Below are 21,208 nucleotides of genomic sequence, written 5' to 3'. Positions count from 1 at the left end.
GATGAAGGACTTTCAGAGCAGCACATAGGCTGGCTACTGCATCTGTTCAGATGCCCAGCAGTAACACCAAAAACAGGAGGATTATTAATGATGTAAATTAAGGTTCATCTTGTAGTTATCTGCTCTTTTTGATTTAATGTGCAAAACATGTCCATAAAAGTGCTTCCTCACCACATGCATGTCCTCAAAAAAAAAAAAAGAAAGAAAGAAAAATGTAAAACATCTGGCTGCTGATTAGAAGCTGTAGATGCAATGCTGCACTTCAAAAATCAATTATAAATAAAGGACACGGACTGATCGCAAAGCATGGAATCATTTTAATCTTTGTTAAGTTCTCTTTTTTTTTTTACAGTTGTAAATACACCAGAAAAACATACAAACAATCACTGCCGTAGTCTTTCTTGAGTACGATTTTGCAGTTCGGGTAATCTCTCATAGCTTCTGCCCACGTTAAGTATCATAAATATAAAAGTCTAGATATAAATACAGTCCATTGTGCTGGGTGAATCACCAAAAGCTGCCAATAGGGGGAGAAAATAAACCGGTTAATAATTATTTTTATCACTGGTCAGCAGAAAACTGTATTCATATGAGTAAGTATGTGTTTCACTGGGAGCGGGGTAGATATGAGGTGTTTTTCAAACTCAAAGCACAGGTCAAAAGTCAGAATGTAAAATCAACAGCATCTATAGGTCTGATGAGGAGCCTTGCTCAAGGACACTTTTGCGAGGCAGATGTGCTTTCAGCAATGGAAACTGCAAGATGCAACAAATCTTTGTTAAGGTTCGGTGATTAAATTGCAACACAAATGACAAAACTATAAAACACTCCCATAAAAGAGAGACAAACTATTAAAATAATGGTCCAATATTAAAGTCGCAACTAATATTACAAATTATTACAGGGCACGATGAATCAGAACTCAAGACATGGAAACTGTTAGTGCACCTGAGTTGAGTATGTGATGATTTAACAATAAAACTGTAAAACCAGCCTGGGGAAAAATGTTAAAAGTGTTCTATTATTGTCTGTTTTATAGACATATGTATGGAAGTTTGGATTAAACACAAAAGAGTGTATGTGCAAATAAGCCCAGGCTTTATACTGCTATAAACACTCATTTTCTTACACTCTTGGCTCTGTGTGATGTCAGTGAGGGGTGAAATCACTGATATGATCACAGGAGGTCCAACCTTTTGCTAGTGAGGGGCAGCCAATCAGAAAAAGAGGCTGTCTTAAAGGGAGTGAGAATCAAAAGTGGATGAAGGGCTGCATCAAAGCTCAGAATAAGACAAGCATTTTTTTAAACCATGAAGTCTGAGAAACTACTCGAAAATAAAAATATACAGGTGGGAAGGAGCATAACAGGTCATCACAGTTCCTCACCAACAATCAGTAATGTTGAAGAGAACCTCAGACTTATAAACACGCATCCCAGTGCAACTGAAATGAGATTATGGCAGTTTAGCCCATGAACTACTGTAAATTACACACACGTTTCCCACAGCATACTGCGTTACAGATCGCCTAATGCTTTCTTTACCTTCCGGGAAACAACCAAGTTAAACGTAAAATCAGAGAATCAAATTTTTTGTGAATAAGGTTAATTTCTATACAGCAGAGACCAGTAGAATGGCTGACATGAAGGCAGTTCAATCACATTCAACAGCCTATAAGTTTTAGGTATACCTCTGAGAAAAGCTAAAATGTAAACCGTGTAAAATTTACACGGTTTACATTAATGTAAATTTACACGGTTTTATGATGGGCTTGATTTACTAAATCAAGCCCATCATAAAATGCAGGTAAAGTTGTCTTGAGAAGTAATTAAAGATCTATAAATCATATCAAGCAATACACCAGCACACATTTCTTCCCCTTGATTAGGTTTCCTCTCACAATTAGTTTGCACCCTTTTGGATTTAAAAACACTGCGATCATCACATAACATACACTTAATTTATTATACCCATTCATTTTAGTAATGATGCTTTGTAATGCCTCACTGTGTAACCATTACGTCCAGTAAATGTTTGGAATACATGTTTATAGCACGCTGAAGGAAGACAGATATTCATCACAGTTATCAGTAAGAGACCCATGTAGCTATTGCACTGCAAACTCAAATTCTTATACATGTTGAATATTTTGGTTTTCTTCATCTTAATCGTACACTCCTCTTTATCTGATACATTCCTTGGTCCCATCTACTGCATCCCACCAAAGTTTTAAGTTCCCCCAGTTAACCTCCCAGTTGTCACTGTTTTAAAAGTGCAGCTTCAATGATGAGGACAGGTTTTTACATTAAAAATAAAGGCTCAGTAATAACGCCGACTTTGTGCTCCCAGTGTTTTCTTGGCTTTGATTTGTGGTCGGTTTTATCTGATCCCAGACCAGCTGTGGAGGTAGGAGGTCCAGCCTGAGCTCCGAGACCCAGACGCCTCCTCCTCACCTGCAGAGAGGAGACACAAGAACAGGTGGTTAGACATTAATGAGGTATTCTGGATGCTATAACCTGCAGCACTTCAGAAAAGAGGAGATTAATTTAAAAAAAAGGGTTTTGTCTGAAGAAACAAAAAAAAAAAAAAATCAAAGACAGGTTGTCGTTATGTGTTTTCTATTATGACTCAGCATGAAAATCACTGTGACGCTGCTCTGTAGAAAACACAGCAGAGACAAATTCTTGCAGTGGGGCCGTGCGCTCCTGTAAGTGAATTGGAAATGGTTTCTTTTTCAGGGTGGAATACAGCATACACCTTTAATGACTTGGCAGTTTCACTTTACCATCATAAAATGAGAATAAATTATTTTCAGAAATCACCAAGGCTCAAGACTGCCACGAGCTGGAAACTTGTGGAGAAATGTTTGTTGATATGTTTGGAAGTGTAAATGTGAGACTTTCAAACCTAAGACTACTGTGACAGCTGTCAAGCATGGTGGTGGTAGCATATATTAATATTAGTTGGAGTGTATGCATATATTTGAGTTTCCAAGTATAATTCTGGCCCTATGTGGATTAGAGAAAATCCAAGATAAGCTCAAACTTGTGCACCCAATTCTTGCTTTTAAATTAATTAAGAGAAATATACGGTACAATCATCCCTCACATTAACAAAAGAAAAATAAGAGCTCACATAAATCATTAAATGTCCAAAGTTCCCATAGAATTCTTTTCCATGAGGCGTGGATGCAAATTTCTGACCAAAAGATTTCTACACTTTAAATCATACATAATAACCTTTTGAACAGGTCATGCGGTGAATAAGATTTTTCTTTTTATAAATGCATGCAAACAAGGTTTACCCATTGCATACCTTGTGCAATGGCAGACAATTTGCTTTTCTCCTCTGGGCTGAGCTGCAGCATGGTGTGGATGACGGGCAACAGAGCCTGCCTCTCGCTGCCGGATCGCAGGAAGATGAACTGCAGGAGGACGTTCTTCAGGTACTCCAGGTTGGCCACACTCTTCTCCCTCTCCTGGTTTCGCTCAAGACGGCGAACTTCACTCTTCAACAGCTAGGAGGTAGAACATACAAGCGCTTTAAAATTTACAATATCCAAGCGTCCCTTCGGCTAATGCTAAACGGCAGGAAAATAAGCTAATGCACAATAGATTGTCGAGTCCATTTCAGGTTTAAAAAATAGGAATATAGGAGGTCAGCTCAGAGGTTTTAGTGATTACTAGTATATCGAAGAGATAACATTAAATTTGGTCCACGCTACTTTCCGTAAGCGAGCAACTTACGTCACATACAACAAGCATGGCGACGTCCTCTTGTCTACTGAATATGAAGCGTTGAACGCGAGTACAACAGCGACTTTTAAACCCGGACTGCAGCAGTTCTTGTGCGAAATAGCTTAAAAAACTACAGCGACAGACAAAGATGGGCTTCGAGCAGCTGCTGTGGTGTTACTCCAGGCGGTTTCGGTTCCGTAGCGTTCAGCTAAACCAGGTTGGAAACACGTCGTTGTCGGCGCACACTACGCCTCTCGGCAGCACGTCCTCCCGGTTTGGTGCTTCTCCCGGACTGTTGGGCGGCATATTTGCCCACACAGGCCCCCAGCTGGCCGTACGCCGGAGGATGTGCACCTCCACCCAGCCGCCCAGAGATGTCACCTTGTTCGAGCACGACAGGACCCGCTTCTTCCGGCTTCTCTCGATCTTCTGCGGCGGACAGTTCGTCTTCTGGACGTACTTGGCTCAATTCGCCTACACGGGGCTCAGAGACACGGGCGGCACTAAAGAGAAGGGGAGAACCAAGACGCCTAGCACTGCCACCACGGGTCTGGCGGGAATATGGAGCTTTGAGATGAACCTGGGTTCAAACACCTGGAGGTATGGTTTCACGCTGGGATGCCTGACAATAGGAGCAGGCATAGTGGTACTCGGGGCTCTGTTCTGTCGGCGCTCTGTCAGCAAAGTGGTTTTACACCAGGGTGGGAGGATGGTGACAGTCTGCACACAGTCACCTCTGGGACCAAGCCAAGGCAGGAGAATAACAGTCCCTCTGTCTCATGTAGCCTGCCACGCCCACAGGCAGGAGACCACTTCCTTTATTCCTCTAAGGGTCAAAGGGCACAAGTTCTATTTTCTTCTGGACAAAGAGGGGACTGTGAACAACGCCAAGCTGTTTGATATTACCGTTGGTGCATACAGGCCACTTTAAACACAGCTGCCACACCTGAAACAGCAGTCTACAGGTGTGTGCTCACGTGGCTGCCACACTAATATATCAGTGTGTTTTTCATCTGATCTGTACAATCCGAATTAATTAAATGATTGACAACAAATACTTGGCTCATTTAGTTCATTACATTGAAAACCTCACGCTTTTGACTCAGTATTATTATATAAATTTCCAAGAATTTAATATTTGAAGTAATGAACTGGAATTTTTATGTATATTGCACATTTCTTTACGTGTAAATGCAGTGTGCTTTACCTAAAAAGAAATTTTATAGGCCGATTAAAATCAGCCCCTGGAGAAAAGCCACAAAAGCCCTGGAAAAAACAGACCTCTGCAGGCCTGAATCCAGGACCTTCATGCTTTGAGGTGATATATAGCCAGTACACGACCGCGCTACCCGAAAAAAAGACGGGCAACAGACAACACAAATATAAGCATGAGTAAAAATACAGATATTTATCAGTAGAGAAGAACAAACTGTTAGAAACAGTTACCTTTAACGACTTTCTTAACAATGCACAGATCAGTAGCACATACAAGCATGACTAATTCTAACAGTTTTTCCACCAATAACCTCCTAAATAAAAGCTTATAGTAAGTAAGAGAGTTGAGCCTGAATTACAGCAATTCTGTATGTGCCTTATAAAGTGCTAGAAACCAGAGAACAGACCTTTTCCTTTAATAACACTTAATAAATATGGCATATTCTAATGTAATAAAACCTATAATGTAAATATACTAATACAATACAAAATAACTTTAAAGATGATCTTTATAACTCAGAATGTATGTAAAATAAATACTTAAAGTTAATCTACTTTTGACTGCTTTCTTATCCTCAGCGGGTCGATACAGTGGATATCTGCACGTTTGATTTGGCAGATTCTTTTTTAATTAAATGCTGAATGTCCTGCCCAACCTGAAAGGGGAGGTAAATAAGAAAGTAATCAGATGGTTTAAAATTATGCCATTCCTTCAGCTAACAGTAGTAGTAGTACAGCAAATGTAGGCAATGCGTTTGCTCTCGGTCTTGAAGAAACATCTTTCAGTGATTTTAATTGTATGTTTTTAAATCTTGCAAGTTGTTCGTTAATAAAGGGGATCATTCTCTTTGAGTTTTGTAACCAATGCTTAGGAGTAGGTCCTATTTATTATAGGGGATGTGTCATATAGTAGATTTGCTAAGTGCGCAGGGGAGGCAACTTTAAAATAGACAACTTGTCTGGGTTATTAGGTCTCTAATTTAGTTTTGAGCAACAAAAAAAAAATGTTTCTGTGTTTGTATAATTGAGGAAGTATACATACAGTGATCTGCTCCATGAGAATAGCGTTGGTAGCCTCAGTTTCATGCAGCAGGCTGTTCATGTGCTCCATGCTGCGGGTGGTTGTGTTCAGCTTTTCACTTAACTCTTCTTTGGTTGGCTCCACTGTCCACACAAATGGCTCTAGAGATATAACAAATGCCACATACAGGAGGTGATATAATACATTAAACTCTGTCACTACACAAAGTCTGCATCTATTCTTTTCCCCCAAACATAGTCATTCATTGTTCATTGTAACGCTCATCATTATATCTTGTTGAATAGGTCACATATGCAGTCCTTTTGGAAACTGAATGCGCTTTTTTTTTTTTTTTTTTTTGTGGACCTCTGCTTTCAAACACACCTTGTTTGGGTTCTGGAGATGTGAGAAGCTGCTCCAGAGAGGGTAGGGATGTAGGAGCAGGGGAGAAGCTCTCAGTCTCAGTGGTCTCCATGCCCTCACCTTCCTCCCTGGCCATAGACTGCAGGTCGCTGAGGGCCACTGGTCCCACACCCGCCTGGTTCTGGTCAGTGTTTCTGCGCTGTGGATCTGATGCCAGCGGTTTACGGCTGGACTGGACAGCAACTGAATCTGAGTGGGTGTAAAAGGTTGGAAGAAGAAGATTTGTGTGGGTCTTCTGGGCACATCAATACATTCATATTGAACAAGAGAGAAGGAGGAGGTTGGATTCAAGATGTGTCAAACAAGAATTAGAAAGAAAAAGAAAAAAAGACTTTCTGCTCATGGCCTTAAAATGTTTAAGTAAAATCCCTGGTGGAAAATAGTAAATAAATAAAGGAATTTAAAAGGGTTTCAACTGAAAGCAGCCTTCAGATCTTTTTTTAAGCATCTCTGGATTCTTATGTACAAACAAGTCCGATCACAGCAGCTGTGAGTTAGTGTCCTACTTCACTGTAACATGAGGGGGCACCAGACTACTCCAGGTCTTAACCAGTTCAGCTGGCATAAATGGTGACGTGGGAAGAGAAGGGTAGAGGGAAAAATGAGAAAACTTCAGAAGAATAGATTGTGATTAATGAACCTGAACTGATCCAAGAGGCCAGACTCGCTACCAATCCCCCTCACCTCGCCACCTCCCGTCAGGCTCTTTACTTCCCTTGTCATGTAGCCGACTGAGAGGAGCAAGAAGTCTACCTGCATACTGAACACGTTTCATAATAGTTCAAGTCCAGTAAACTCAAGAGCCCAACATATTTACCCAGTTCTAATCAACCAAATCATGACAACTGCCACTCAAAAGAGTGAAGCATACAGGAGTCCTGATTTAATAGTACATCAGGCTCTAATAGAAAGGTTTAAAGAAATCAATAAGGAAATAAAAGCATCTAATTTACAGGAAAGTAAACACCCTGGGGATCATATGTATATCTGAAAAATACTGAGCAGTGTTTCTGCAAAGCCATCACAACAGCCTGCAACAGAGGGAACAGCTGGAAAGGCTTAAACACTGACCGATTTCTAATTTATAAAAGACTTTTTTATGTGTGTGTCTATGTGCTGCTTGAAGGTTTGGATAAAAGATTAGACAAAATATGACAAAAGGCATATATAAATGTTACATCTGATTTATTAAAGAAAAAAAATACGAGGCCAGTAGTTTTATCTCCCGTCTGTCCGATAGGGCAGTAACGCATTTAATCTGGCGTGAAATTGAAGCATAGTGGTAAAAAGTGGCTCAAATATGACTTCAAATTAAGGTTAATATTGGCTCCAGTATCGAGTTAATCCTTGCATCCATGTGTGAGCCACTAATGATGAGTCTCTCCAGATGCCACAGTGAGCTGTTTGCCACACTGAGAGGCGGGGATAGAGCTGAGGAACCTTGCCAACACCTGGCGTCCTCAAGTGACAGAGAAGACACACACACACACACACACACACACACACACACACACACACACACACACACACACACACACACACACACACACACACACACACACACACACACACACACACACACACACACACGCCTTTCCTAGTCACTACTGTGTGTGTTTCTGCTGTTTGACTCCAGCGGGCAGCTGTGTGGGAGGTGATGAATGAGCTTTCAATGCTGCTCTTCTGATAAACACACTGATGCCCTCTTCATGGTTTTCTTTCTGACTCACATCACTCCACTCATGTAGGAGAAGTGCAAGCACCATGGAAAACTAAAGCACTTGATGATTTCATTGATCTCTATATACCATACCTTTCATGTACTCCTTGAGTCTATTGCTGTCTGCTCTTTAGTAAAAGATAAAAATGTTACCTCACCTATTTGCTCTGTTACCTCTTGTAGGGAATCAGGTATTGGCTCAAGTTTACAACCCCACCCCCATGCTTACTGTTCTGGCTCTGCAGGGTAAAGAGCTGCTCCTCGACACGAGTCAGCTGGCCCTGCAGGGTCTCTACAGTGGCCCGGTGGTCATCCTGCAGCTTCCTTAGCTGCTCCCTGTAGGTCTGCCGCTGGGCCTCAACCTGGGAAGACAGGTCAGCCTGGGCCTGGGACAGGTCTGACCGCAGGGTCACGTTCTCTGACTGCAATGACAAAAGCCTGTAGGTGGACAGAGCAGGAAGAGAGTTTAGAAAGTGCTCCTTTAGGAGCGAATCAATATGAAATGCTACAGGTAAGTAAAAAAAATAAATAAATAAAAATGGCGCAATCAGGTGTTCTCAGCATGTGCGATTATGTCTCCTGATTGCAAAATCAAATGCAAGGATGAACAGCTGAAAAGGCTAAAACGTGCTGCGTATCAACAACGTGACAGTACAATGAATTCCTGCCAAGACAAGATTAAAGAACAACATAAAAAATAAAAGTGTGTTCACCTCTCACGGAGCTCAGCTTCCTTGCTTACAGTTTCCTGAAGGATTTTATTGTGTCTCTCCAGAAGAGTGTCATGCTCAGTTTGGAGCTGCTGCAGCTCTGCTGCGCTGCTCTGGAGACTCTGCTGGCTCTCCACCAGTCGCGTCCTCAGCTGTTCCACCTGAGAGACCAACTGCTCCCTGAAAAACACACCACACATTACTCTTACAGTGATATTTTCTTTTAGAAGGATGAAAATGAATGTAAATTATTTCTCATGTGGGATTTCTTGTAGGTTATACCGTGTCTTCAATAATTCAGCTTTGGTCATTGTAAATACACGGTGTTTGTGTTCAAAATCAATTATGTGCTGTGCATTTTGACATTTTGCATGTTATTTAAGTTTTCTTGATCACATCTGAACAACACTCTTTCCTAACCCTAACTCTGGGTGTACTTTGAGTTTTTCATGTGTTTAAAAGTCTCACATGGAGAGAGAAGCTTTAGAACAGCATCCTTAATCAATGCAGTAAGATTTGAATTCCTCTAATGTAAAGCCAACTGAATGTGTTACCATTAATTTCACATGCAATGATCTGCATCACACAGTCCGCCACTGGTTACATACATTTAACAGCTGTCTGTTATTACAGTCTTTGTAGACTTCTATCATTCTTGCATGCCTTTACCTCTCTAGTTTGCCAGAGTCTACTTCATTCTGGGTCGTCTTGCTCTTCTGCTGCTTGAGAACATTGTGGACTCGCACCTTGTAACTCTCAAACTCCTTGGTTGTTGCCTCAAGCTCAACCTGGAATCAATACAAAAGGTTAACAAGACGTATACGATTGACTTTCTAATATATTGTTGGTGAACAAATTTATTTTAGTGAGTCTTGTTAGAAAATCTAATAAAGAAAACTTTTGTTGTGTCTCACACATTTACAAAAATTGAGATTTCAATACCACAGCTTACATAAAACCAGTTTTTCACTGGATGAACAATGATGAAGACTGTCTTTTACAGAAAGAAAGCAATAACTTAACTTAAATTGCTCTAGGCAAACAACCCATTCACAAACCTCTCTTACTGTCTAAAAATGTAAAGGGGAAAAAGTAAAGACTGAGCCAGAGGTGGCAGCAGCTGACTAAAGCATTTATTTTACTGTCAGTCTTGGATGTCACCAAGCATTGGAGATTACAGGTAAATCAAGGTCAGATAGATAGTTGGTTGGTCGGGTATTTACCAGAAAGGACTAGTTTGCAGATTTTTGTTTCCTGTTGCAGGAATCTATGGTTATAAAGACTTACAGTTTCTAGATCTAATTACAGAAGTTTCTGTAAAGCTGTTTAACTGATCTGAGCCAAAGAATCTTCCTCCATTGACTTCAGATTAGTAGTATCACCTCAGTTAAATTCAATTAATTCAAATCAAATACATTTATTTGATTTATATAGCGCCAAATCACAACAACAGTTTCTACACGATACATGTAAGATATAAGATATAAGGTAAGGTAAGACCTTAAAATATTCTTAAAATAATCAATAAAATTAAAAACGTCATGCATAAATACATTACCCAGTTCTCGTTTGTGTTATACATATAGTGGAATTTGTTTTTTTCAGTGTTGGTGACCCAAAAATGAATAATTAAAAGTTTTTACCTTGAGCACTTTTCAAAAATTCTACATACTACAAAGATTTGTGGATTAATCAAAAAAAAATTCAGATATTAATAATAGAAGTAGTCATTAGTTGCAGACTCATATAACACTACTGAGCCTGAGCTGTAGAAGCCTTCGATTAATTTAATCAAAGCTGGACGGGTCTGACGTAGCTACAGCACCTGAAAATTTACAGTTAAGGTGTCCTTGAACGACTTCGGTGTCGTTATGGTTGAGTTATTATAGCGTAAACTGTCAATTCAACTGTTATAAGTGAAAAGTCAACACACGCACCTTGGCAGTGTCTCTTTCCTGCTGCAGACTCTGTATGCGTTGCTGCAGAGAGCTGCTGGTTCTCTGTTGTTGCTCCAACGCAGACTTCAGCTGCTCCTGCAGGCGATGGCGCTCGGCTGTCAGGTCACACACCTCAATCTAAATTCACAAACACAGGCTTTATTAAGTGCCACAGGTATGAAACAAATGGATTTCTACAGTTTATTGAAAGGGATAGTGCTAGGTGTGTTACCTTAGAGCTTTCTAGCTGCTGCTGGTTAGCCTCCAGCTCTCCTTTCAGAGAGGCCTGCAGCACCATGAGTGAGCTTTCCTGCAAACATGCACACGGAATATTTAAATACATACAACCAAATAGGAAAGCACACAAATGACTAAGAATTCCCAATAACTTCAAGGCCCCCCTCCAGTCATGTCCACACATGGCTGCATAACACTATTTACATTCATCAAGAAGCAACATTACACACATTCATAAGAAATCCTTGGAGACACACCTCAAATACACACAGACACACACAGACCTGTTTCTTGGCATCAGCCAGGTCCTTCTTGGTCTTCACCAGCAGCTGTTTTATCTTAGCGTTTTTCTCCTCCCCCTGGTCCAGCTGGGACTTCAAAGACTCTGATGACACAATTGCACATTTGAATGGGCATGTGCACACACACAAACAGCATAATTTCTGAACTGCAGTCTTCTTATTTTTCTAGTATTTTGCTGTCATTATGGAGCTTGACAGCATGAAGCAACTAAAGGAGGAATGAAAAAAACAAGCTCTAACATTTCCTAAATAATGATCCTACTGATCCCATGTACTGGCACACAGATACACAGGGCTATGCAAAAGTAATAGATGTTTCAGGTCAGTGAAAGCAGGTGTGTGCTGCTAATATAGAACATAAATAAAACTGAAGTTTTGCTTTCACCGAGCAAAATTTCAATTAAAGATTATTATACGGTGCAACATTAAATACATTTGGATTGTATTATTCTGTGTGCCAGTCACTGAACTTGTTATCATACCAATTTCCTGTTTGAGCACTTCTTCCTTCAGGTTGAGGCTGTTTATCTGACCCTTTAGCTCCTCAACACACTCATCTTTTTCTGATAGTTTGGTGTTGAGTTCTTTAACCAGACGTTCATAGTCGGCCATCTCCATGTCCAACAGAGAGCTCTGCTGTGCTTCCTGCAGGGAGAATCAACGTATTACAGCTTTAAACGGAGCACAGCTAAGACTCATCTTCAAGTCCATTTATCTGAAACTCTGGATTTCCTCCTCTCTACATTTAATTGAATTATGCTGACTATATTGTGCAGTTAGTATTTTGGAAACTTGGACAGCTGAAGAAAGTGGATGAAATAATCTACACACACATTGTTTTCTTAAAGAAAAGTAAGGATCTAACTTTTTAAAGTCCTAAAATCTAGTTAAATTAAATAATTACAATCACAACCACACAATACAATCCCTCATCTTCCTTAAATTACCATTGAACTAACATCTACATATTTCTGCTGCACTTAAAACATGCTTGTTTACTGATCTAAAACTGCCAAAATGAGATTAAAAAAAAAAAACCTTTATAAGCATTTAATTGTCTTTCTACTATCAGTATCAACCTGAAAAATCCAATCTTTGTGTTCACATGACGTAGGCACCTCCTGGCAGCTTTCATGTACACGTCTATACTATGTAGGTCTCCACTAATGGAAAAGTAACAGCGGTCCCTGTACTGTGGGCTAGAATTACTCTCCTTCTCTTCATCAGGTGCTGCTGTAGCTGCAGGCCGGCCATCACCAGCTCAGTCGCTTGACTGGATCGGCCCTCTGAGACGCGCTAGTGTCTGAGAAGCACTTGTGTGTTATTTGTGTGTGTGTACCTTGCGTAGCTGCTCCAGCTCCTGGGCAGTCTGCTGAGACTGCTGCTGCTGCTTGCGAAGCTGGGCTGTCAGCTCTTCTGCCTCCTTCATGGCAGATGACAAATCCTAGAGAGGCAAGCAAGTGCATATGGCGGGGGGGGGAGGGGGGGGGGGGGTATATTTAAATGTAATACAGATTACATATTATAAAAATAAATTCACCGTGCATGGCTGTTTTTATGATTATTTAAAAACATAAAACATAGAGTAGTTGCTTGCACAAAAGAGGGAGATGACATTCATCTCTCTTCATTTCTACCTTTATCTTTTGCTCTTTTATTGATCTCTCGGCCAGCAGGTCTCTTTCCAAATTTGCTGACTGCCTTTGCATCTCCTGATTCTTGGTCTCTAACTGTTTCAATGTGCTCCTCATGGTTTCCATACCAGCCAGAAGGTCCTCCTTCTCACTGCTCAGTGTCTCACTCTGAAAACAAAAAAAAGACTTGTTTATTGCCGCTGTCAGGTGAGTGTGCAGTGATACTCTTGAGGAAATCTGGTGTATTCTCATTTGATTTATTGCTCATAATCTGTCAGCTTTAGTGACTCTACAGTGTGAACTTCATTCTGGTTTCAGTTTACTGTGTCAGTTAAGAACCGCAGGAAACAAAAAGGATGATTTACAAAGAGGAAAGCTGTCTTACATATTTTGTAGTCAACATTCTCATTTATAAATACACCAGTTGGCACGTGACACCTAAAAAAATAAAAATAAAAAAATCATTCATGCAAATCTGACAGTAGCAGGCTCTATGGGCTTCCTGTGCAGCAGCTCTCTCCCATCATCTGTCAGCCAAACAGTGAAACTATGATTGGTAAACAGAGATGCCCAGACGTACTCTGAGATCACCGACTAGCTCCAGTCTTCGCGCTTCCCCTGAGATCCATGAGCGCACACAAGACTAAGCCTGTGCTTCAGAAAATGGTGTTTCAGTACTGCACGCAGCAGATGGAAGCTACAGCCCGCTCCATTTACCTGCCTCTTTTTCTCTCATTGGAGAGAAACAGTTATGAGCTTGGGGAAAAGAGTACATATAAAAACAATTTCTCCCTAGCTCACCCAGTCACATCTGATGGGCTATTTGTGGGCGCCGGGCTGTCAGATATAGCTGGGTAAAGTGTTGTCGGCTAAAACGACTCCCTCTAAATCATACAGAAACTGAATTATGGGGTAAGTATTGAAGAAATGTATTACTGGACAAAATCCCCTGCTTTGATTTAGTGGAGGCCGAGAGTTTGTGTGTGTGTGTGTGTTGTCGTGCATGAGACTGAATGTGTGTCTGTGTTACCTGTGTGACAGCACTGCTGAGTCGTTTGGTCAGCTCAGCAATCTGTCTCTCTGCCGCCTCCACCTTCTCCCTCTCCTTATCCAGTTGCTCTGTCTGCTTGTCGTAATCTATCTGCAGGTTCTAAACACAAAACACACACACGCACGCACACAAACAAGTCTTCAATATTCATTACTGGAAACCTGATGAACAGCTCAGTGAAGGTAAACACTATGCATCTCAGTTATCAGCTGCATTTACATTTGAACGTGGGACAAAACTCTCATTAGACACAACACAGTGGTTTTATTCTTTAATGGAGACACAGTCATAAAGCAAAGTGCAATCTGGGGGCTGTTTATGAAGACCACTGGGAGCAATGTCTCACACAAAGTCTTTTTTTAAAGTGAGCGTGCCTCTACTTGCCAATTAGAAAGATTTTTGTATTAGTAATGCATGAAACTAATTAAATGCACAATGGAATCTGTCAAGTTTATTTTGCTTTAATTCATGCTATGCTTTTATTTTGATGAAAAGCTAATGACATAAAAAGGTCCATGCGAAGCAGTAACATCTGATACACCCGGATACAAACCTAATAGTTCTGCCAATTTCAAACAGCCATTGAGAAAAAGAGCCACAGTGTAAACATTCTTCACTGTGGCGTCTCTGTTCTGACACGTCTGACATCATAATCCCGAGAGGAAAACAAACGTTTTTCCACTTGGAAATTTCAGTTTCATGAAAGTCCCACTACAGGATCCTAGTGTCTTCAAGTAATATAGACAGTATCTAACATGCAAACAACAGATGCCTTACTTACACCCTTTATCTTAACTGTTTGGAAGTCAGGCCTATTAGAAACAGTGCAGGATTCTTCTTGCAGGTACTGTAGCAAGAACATGTTTGTGAAGCCTTCCCAATTACAAGTATTTCACCAGTGCTGGCTTATAAAATGTGCCTAAAAATTACTCTTATAGACAAACAGCCTGCAACGCAAATCATTACAGTGTAAAACTGTATATGTGTTATTACTTTATTTAAATGCTGTTTTTCAATCATTTTGATCAGTATCAAATTAAAAATTAAAGACTAGGGGGAACCAGGGATTGAACCACCAACCTTCCAATCAATAGATGACCCTATTTTATAAGCAGGAAAGTCAGAAATCCCAGTAACTCCAAAGTGCACCTATATTTCATTAGAAACTTCTCCAGAAAATAAGCCAAAGATTTTCTTTCTCTAGTGAATACATTATGCTTGTTAACTGATTGAATCAATGGTGCTGTATTAATGGAGTCAACCTTGAAAGATTATCCCTCAGCTTCACTGTCAGGTCAATTACTCAGAAACAAGCAGAATCACTACGCATGTTAAAATATATATTCTCACTACGTAACACGCTAAAATCTAGAGCTTGTTGGTGAGCTGATAAATTAAAACTTTGAATACCAAAATATGTTGAGGGTACTGCATCCAATGAGAAAGAAAAAAAAGTGGCTTCCTGGAGTTATAACGCTCTACTTATATAAGAAAATACAAATTTCTGCTTTGCATTTACTTGTGAAAGTATGGGCTGTTTTAAAAAGTTTGCTGAATTCGAGTGTGATGCTGTAACAGGATGCTGTCTTAGATATTCTATGATCCACTTTGAAATACTGCCACTGAGAGCGTTACTGTTTAGGAAGTGTCAGCCACATAAAGTTACAGAGCAGATTTATCGAATCCAGATACTGAGTTACTTCAGTAGCTGCAGAGCTCCAAACCTCCTCTGGGATTAAAATCAGCACAAAAACTGTGGGCCAGGAGCTTCATGCCATGGTTTTCATGGCATTAAACTCCCGTAGGCATTAATATGTAGTTGTCCCAGTCTTTTACGTTTGTATAGTAAGAAGACAAAACTGTGATAATTCACATACTTTGTGCACTACTTCATGCAAACTATTTTCCTTTGTATGCTACAAGTCTTTTCCAACCCAAGATTCCTACCTTGTAGCCTTCAGCACCATGGATGATATCTTTCATAGAGCTGTTCACTTTCTCCCTCTCTGCTTTCAGTGATTCTATTTCCTCCTTCAGGGTTATAACCTGAAAAACAGACAAACAAAAAACCCCACCGAGCATTCATTTACTGGCAAAAAATATACTGATTATTCATGTTTACATGAATCTGTAAAACAAGAGAATGTTGTGGAGTTCTCCTAAGGATCAGTATGGAGTGCAAGTTTTCTACCACAATGTTTGCTATTTAGAGAAATCTAAAGCTTTTCATTATAGCCTTATTGTCTGTGTTGGTAAATGATAACATTCTTCATTCTTCACAGTACCTCTTTCTTACTGGCATCCAGCTCCTTCTTTGCTTTGACAGCGACTGCCTTGATTTTATTCATTTTCTCGTCCTTTTCTTTTTTTTCTTTCTCCAAAAGAGCTGCAGGAAGTTAAAACAAAGAAGAATATGATTCATCAAAAGTCCGGGAAAGTATCTTTGGTTCTTTTCTGCATGATAACTTGTAGATTAGATTGCTTTTATAAATAGCATGAAGAGAAATCATCTTCACACCTATTTTCTCTGCAGTCTCATTCGATTTATTCTCCTCAGAGGACGCAGACTGTTCTGGAGACTCCTGAGAGGGTGACTGAGGAAAAAGAGAGAATGTTAGAAAGAGCACAAAAACAAATTGTCATAGTAACAGTTCTTTTTCCCCTCACAGATGCATTAGTGCTAGTGTGGAGAAGCACTTACTCTCCCCATTTGCAGAAAATAAACACACATCACGTGCTCCACTCACCTGGATAGAAGCCATTTCGGTCCTCAGCTGCGATATGAGTGAATCCTTTTCTGTCAGCTGCTCTTTGAGCTCTCTGTTCTTTTTCTCCATGATCGCCACCTTTCTCACTATTTCCTCCCTCTCTTCCTCCTCCTTGGTCATGAGAGAAATTTGAGCTTGCAGTTTCTCATTCTCCTCGATGATCTTCTCATTGACTGATTTCATATCCTGCAGGTCTTTCTGGAGACCCTCAGTATCTTTCACCACCTCCTCTATGTTGGTTCTCAACATGTTTCTTTCTTGTTCCAGGTCTTTGATGTGGGCCTTGAGCTCTGTTTGCACCTCCTCAAATGTTCTCTCCCCTTGAGCTTCTTCAAGGCTGCTTCTCAACAGGGCCCTCTCCTTCTCCAGCTCATCAACCCGTGCTTGGAGGTCTTTGACTTCTCTCATGGACTCTTGGAGTTCTTCACCCAGATTTTCCTCCATTACTCCAAGAAAACCAGAGATTCGTTCTGCCTCTGTTTTCATTGAATTCAGCCTTGCTTCTTGTTCTTGCTTTTCAGATGTCTCCTGGTTCAGCTGAGCTTCCAGGGCTGCTAGCTTAGAGTCTAAGAGCTCCCTCTCTTCCTGAGCTTTGGAAAGCCTTGAGAGAGCCTCTTCCATTTTCTGCTGGAGATCAGACTTTTCAGTGTAAAGCTCTTTTATAGTCAGCTCTAAAGTGGAAACTGTCTGTTCAGATCTCACAAACTCCTCTTTTAGGCTTCCCTCTAACTTTTCTCTCTCCTCGTTTAAACGTTTCACTTTATCCTCAGTTTCTGTTTTCAGGCTTTTCAGCTCCGTCTCTTTTTCCTCTCTTAGCAAAAGCACCTCCTTTTCTTTCTCCTCCTGTAGCCTCTCAATTTCTTTTGTTCTCTCATTATTGAGCTTTTGCATTTCCTCTTCTTTGATCTTCAGCAGGTGTTGCATTTTGTCTCGCTCTTCAGTCAGTGTTTCGACCCTTTTGTTCAGATCTTGAGTCATGTTCTCCTTTATCTCTAGCTGGGATATGATCTCCTCATTCTGCCTAGTAACGTCCTCCAACGACTGTTTCACTTCGCAGGCTGAAGACATTTGCTCTTCACCTTGAGAGCTCTCAAGCTTCAGTTTCAGGTCTTGCATATCCCCCATCAGAGCATTCTTCTCATCTGTAGCTTCTCTCACCTTCTCCAGCAGTTCATCCCTCTCCTTGTTGAGCTGTTCCACCTTCTCATTAAGGTCTCGTATATTATTAGCTGCCTGTTCCTTCATGGCTTTGTACTGTACGATAAAATCATTTGTCTTCTCTCCCAATTCTGTCTCAAAACTCTGAAGTATGCCCCTCATATGGTGGCACTCGGCCTGGGCAGAGTCTCGCTCTTTGGTTAAGGCCTCACATTTTGTCCTCAGCTCCTGGTTTAGTTTCTGCTGCTCCTCCTCTGGACTCTGAGAGTTTTGCTCTTTGGCTAGACTGGTCACAGACTCTTCAGCTTCTCTGAGGACACCTTGCTGATCAGGATCTTGGGTCACTGAAGCTTCAGCAGAAGCACTGTCCTTGAGCATCTGCAGCTCATTAATTTTGAACTCCAGTTCTTCTCTTTCTATTTGAAACTCTTCTTTAACCCTCTCCAGCTCTGCCTCGAGCTCACCCTTCACATTACTAAGCAGGGTCATCTCATCCTGTAACATGGTGTTCTGGGCTTGAACATCATCCAGTGTCGCTTTTAGTCTTCCCGTCTCTGTCTCCTCTCCATCACCATGGCTCGAGTCACCCTGACTGCAGCCAGACAGCTCCAGCATTTTGGCGATCCCCGAACCACGGGCAGCTTCTTCATCTTCCTCCTGCACATCCTGCAGGTAGCTATCTGGAAATATAACAGTAATATTTTGATTTAATTGAAACTGAATTTAAAGAAAAAAAAGGAAAACACAATATTAATACTTTGATACCAGAACAGACTTAACTAAAAAGAGCTTTTTTACCTTTGAGTGCAAGCTGCTCAGTTAGCTCCTCTTGGAGCAACAAGAGACGTTCCCTCTCAATCTCGTAGTCCTCTTCTAGAGTCCTCATTTCCTCTTCGTGCTGCAGACTCTTCTGAGCCAGCTCCTCCTTCAAGTTCTCCACCTCTTGCTGGGCCAGTGTCAACTCCTTTTGGTGGTTCTCCTGGATCTCAAGAACCTCCTGAGAATTTCGCTCTTGCATTGTTTGCAGTTCAGCTCGAAGGGTCTCCAGCTGAGCTTCTAAGCAACGTCGGACTTCCTCTGCACTCTCTTTTGCACTAGCAAGATCTGCTTGGCGCTCCCTCTCTCTTTCACTCTCCCGTTCTCTGTCACGCTCCTCTCGCTCTTTTAGTAATTTCTGGAAATGAGACACCTCTTCTTGGTGTTTGCTGGTGCACTCCTCAATGCTGCTCTCTAGGGCTTTGATCTTCTTTTGGTGCTCTCCTATCGCCCGGTCAAACTCACCTTGCAGCGCTGCCAGATCATCCTGCAACAAACAGCATATGTGTTTTAAGAAGATCTGGTTACAATAACAAAATACATTTATTAGACTGCATAAATGTCAAAGTGTGTTCAAATAAACCCGTTTGAGTTTCTCTGAACACAAACCTGAATGTGTAATCAGGCTTACACATCATACAGCGGTGTGAGTGTTATCTTTCACCTTGGCTTGCTGTTTAGTCTTCTCTAGTTCTTTACGAGACACTGCAAGACTTTGCTGAGTTTCCGCCTTTTCCAGCAGCACCACATCCATCCTCTCAGTCAGCTCCTGTTACACACAAATAAACAATTCACGTAACGCAGTATGAAAATGAAGTACTGCATGTTAACAGAAGAAGCTTTTAGCAAACATGCAAACCTGTATCAAAGAGTCATCTGAACTGCTGTTGTTGCTGCTTTTGGATTGCTGTTTCAGGGCTTCAACTTCTTTTTCCAAATCTAAGAAGACAAATAAACAAACTCATGACATAAACTTGTATAGTACTGGCACAACACATACACAGGATGAATGTGTAATGATACCTGTACATCTGCTCTTCATCTTCTGCATGGCAGCTACCTGCTTTTTTGCATACTTGATGAGATCATCTTTAGAGAGCGTGTCCAGCTTAAAATAAGACACAAAGTTAAAAGGAGGCTAAAATATCTTTACCAAAACATCTCTAACAAAACAGAAAAAAATCCAGCTGAAGAGTGTTGATACATATAACTCTTATGTGTAAGTCGTAACAGTATGCAGGACAGTAATGACAAATTAAAGGAACAGAATAGGTTGAATTCTCTGGGAATCAAAGGGGGCTGTCAAGGTTTTCCTATAATTTCTCACAAGCCTGTAGACAGCTGAAGTACAGTACCTTTGACTTGGGTGTGCTTGCTGCTGATGGAGTCGCAGACTCAGCTCCGGTACCACCAGGGTCCTTTTTTTTTAATAAAAGAAAAATATGAAAAAATGTTTTGTTTTTATGATCAACTCCAGATTTATTCCACAAAGGTCGCATAATATTTCCTTTGAATTTTACTTTAATGTCCTTTTTTACCAAAAGTCTACCTCTGGTGGCGTACGTTTACAACATTTTATGATTAATTACGGACTTATTGTCAATTCGGCAAAGAAACTAAGCAGAAGAATTTTTACTGAAACTGTGTAAGCAAAGTTAGTTAAGTATCACCAGGTAACGTCTCGATATTAAGCACATTTAAAATTCATGGTTGTTACAGTAGGACTACTGCAGGTGACTTTTACTGTTACCAGCACAGTTCATCGTGATAATTAACTATGCATTACAACAACAGCTATTAAGAAACAGACGCACATACACACACACACATATATATATATTCATATATTGCTAACCTCGAGGTACACATCATTACTATCTGTGAGACTAGCTAACGCTAACCCCTCCACATTGATCATTTACCTCCATCCCAGCTTTTCGGACTTTTTACTGCTTCTCAATCGTCTGACAAGCTCAGAGAGATTGCCGGGAACCTGACCGGACAAAGTCGAATCGATTTCCAAAGTATTTTACGATTCGTCACAGATTAAACACGGAAAACATCTCCTCTGTTATGGTTTTGAGTTAACAAGCTAAAGCACACGCTTCCGCATTCGTCAACCAGGTGACGTCGGTATAGTTGACGTCACAACTTTAAACACAGACACTGGCAATCACCAATAATTTAACATTGAAGAAAAAAGTTAACTATCTATTTTCAACGTAAAGACAACAAACGATGTATTATTGATACATTTCTAACTGTTACATTGTTTCCAAGTTGTGATGATTAGTACTTTGAGTCTTATAAATTCATAACAAATAAAAACATGTCAGCAGCTAAACTTTATAACGAACTGCCCCCCATATGCCTTAATAATAATAATAATAATTTACATAAAATGTTTGAAGCATTTAATTCAAATTAAATTTAGTTTTTAAAAAAAAGAAAAGAAAAAAGAGCATAACAGTAGTATAAGT

At 40.5% G+C, this 21,208-nt stretch overlaps 2 protein-coding genes across 2 annotated transcripts; one reads left to right on the top strand and one right to left on the bottom strand.

Annotated features, from left to right (window-relative positions):
• Window positions 1-302: 302 nt before the first annotated feature.
• On the bottom strand, window positions 303-20,843 carry gcc2 (GRIP and coiled-coil domain containing 2). The gene is made up of 24 exons (XM_004555584.4): window positions 20,651-20,843; window positions 20,084-20,146; window positions 19,752-19,836; window positions 19,588-19,667; window positions 19,393-19,497; window positions 18,711-19,215; window positions 16,734-18,592; window positions 16,505-16,580; window positions 16,272-16,372; window positions 15,934-16,032; window positions 13,966-14,085; window positions 12,939-13,103; window positions 12,641-12,745; window positions 11,784-11,946; window positions 11,284-11,384; window positions 10,995-11,072; window positions 10,763-10,900; window positions 9,495-9,613; window positions 8,829-9,005; window positions 8,345-8,553; window positions 6,357-6,584; window positions 5,994-6,133; window positions 3,315-3,516; window positions 303-2,452 (listed from the first exon to the last, which is right to left on the bottom strand). The coding sequence occupies exons 1-24, from the start codon at window positions 20,654-20,656 to the stop codon at window positions 2,379-2,381; spliced, it is 4,998 nt and encodes a 1,665-aa protein (XP_004555641.3). The 5' UTR covers window positions 20,657-20,843; the 3' UTR covers window positions 303-2,378.
• On the top strand, window positions 3,728-4,791 carry tmem223 (transmembrane protein 223). Its single transcript, XM_004555583.3, has one exon. The coding sequence runs from the start codon at window positions 3,885-3,887 to the stop codon at window positions 4,665-4,667; it is 783 nt and encodes a 260-aa protein (XP_004555640.1). The 5' UTR covers window positions 3,728-3,884; the 3' UTR covers window positions 4,668-4,791.
• Window positions 20,844-21,208: the final 365 nt, after the last annotated feature.

The sequence above is a fragment of the Maylandia zebra genome, linkage group LG16, assembly GCF_041146795.1.
Source record: "Maylandia zebra isolate NMK-2024a linkage group LG16, Mzebra_GT3a, whole genome shotgun sequence".
Lineage (NCBI taxonomy): Eukaryota > Metazoa > Chordata > Actinopteri > Cichliformes > Cichlidae > Maylandia > Maylandia zebra.
The sequence above is the reverse complement of the archived record's forward strand: the minus strand, read 5'-3'. Positions and strand labels throughout refer to the sequence as shown.

Coding starts and splice junctions, on each gene's coding strand:
- gcc2 (XM_004555584.4), bottom strand. Junction 18,593..18,710: donor TGAGCAGCTTGCACTCAAAG/GTAAAAAAGCTC, acceptor TTATATTTCCAG/ATAGCTACCTGCAGGATGTG. Junction 9,614..10,762: donor AGGAAAGAGACACTGCCAAG/GTGCGTGTGTTG, acceptor TATTGATTCCAG/GTTGAGCTTGAGGCAACAAC.
- tmem223 (XM_004555583.3), top strand. CDS start 3,885: ATGGGCTTCGAGCAGCTGCTGTGGTGTTACTCCAGGCGGTTTCGGTTC.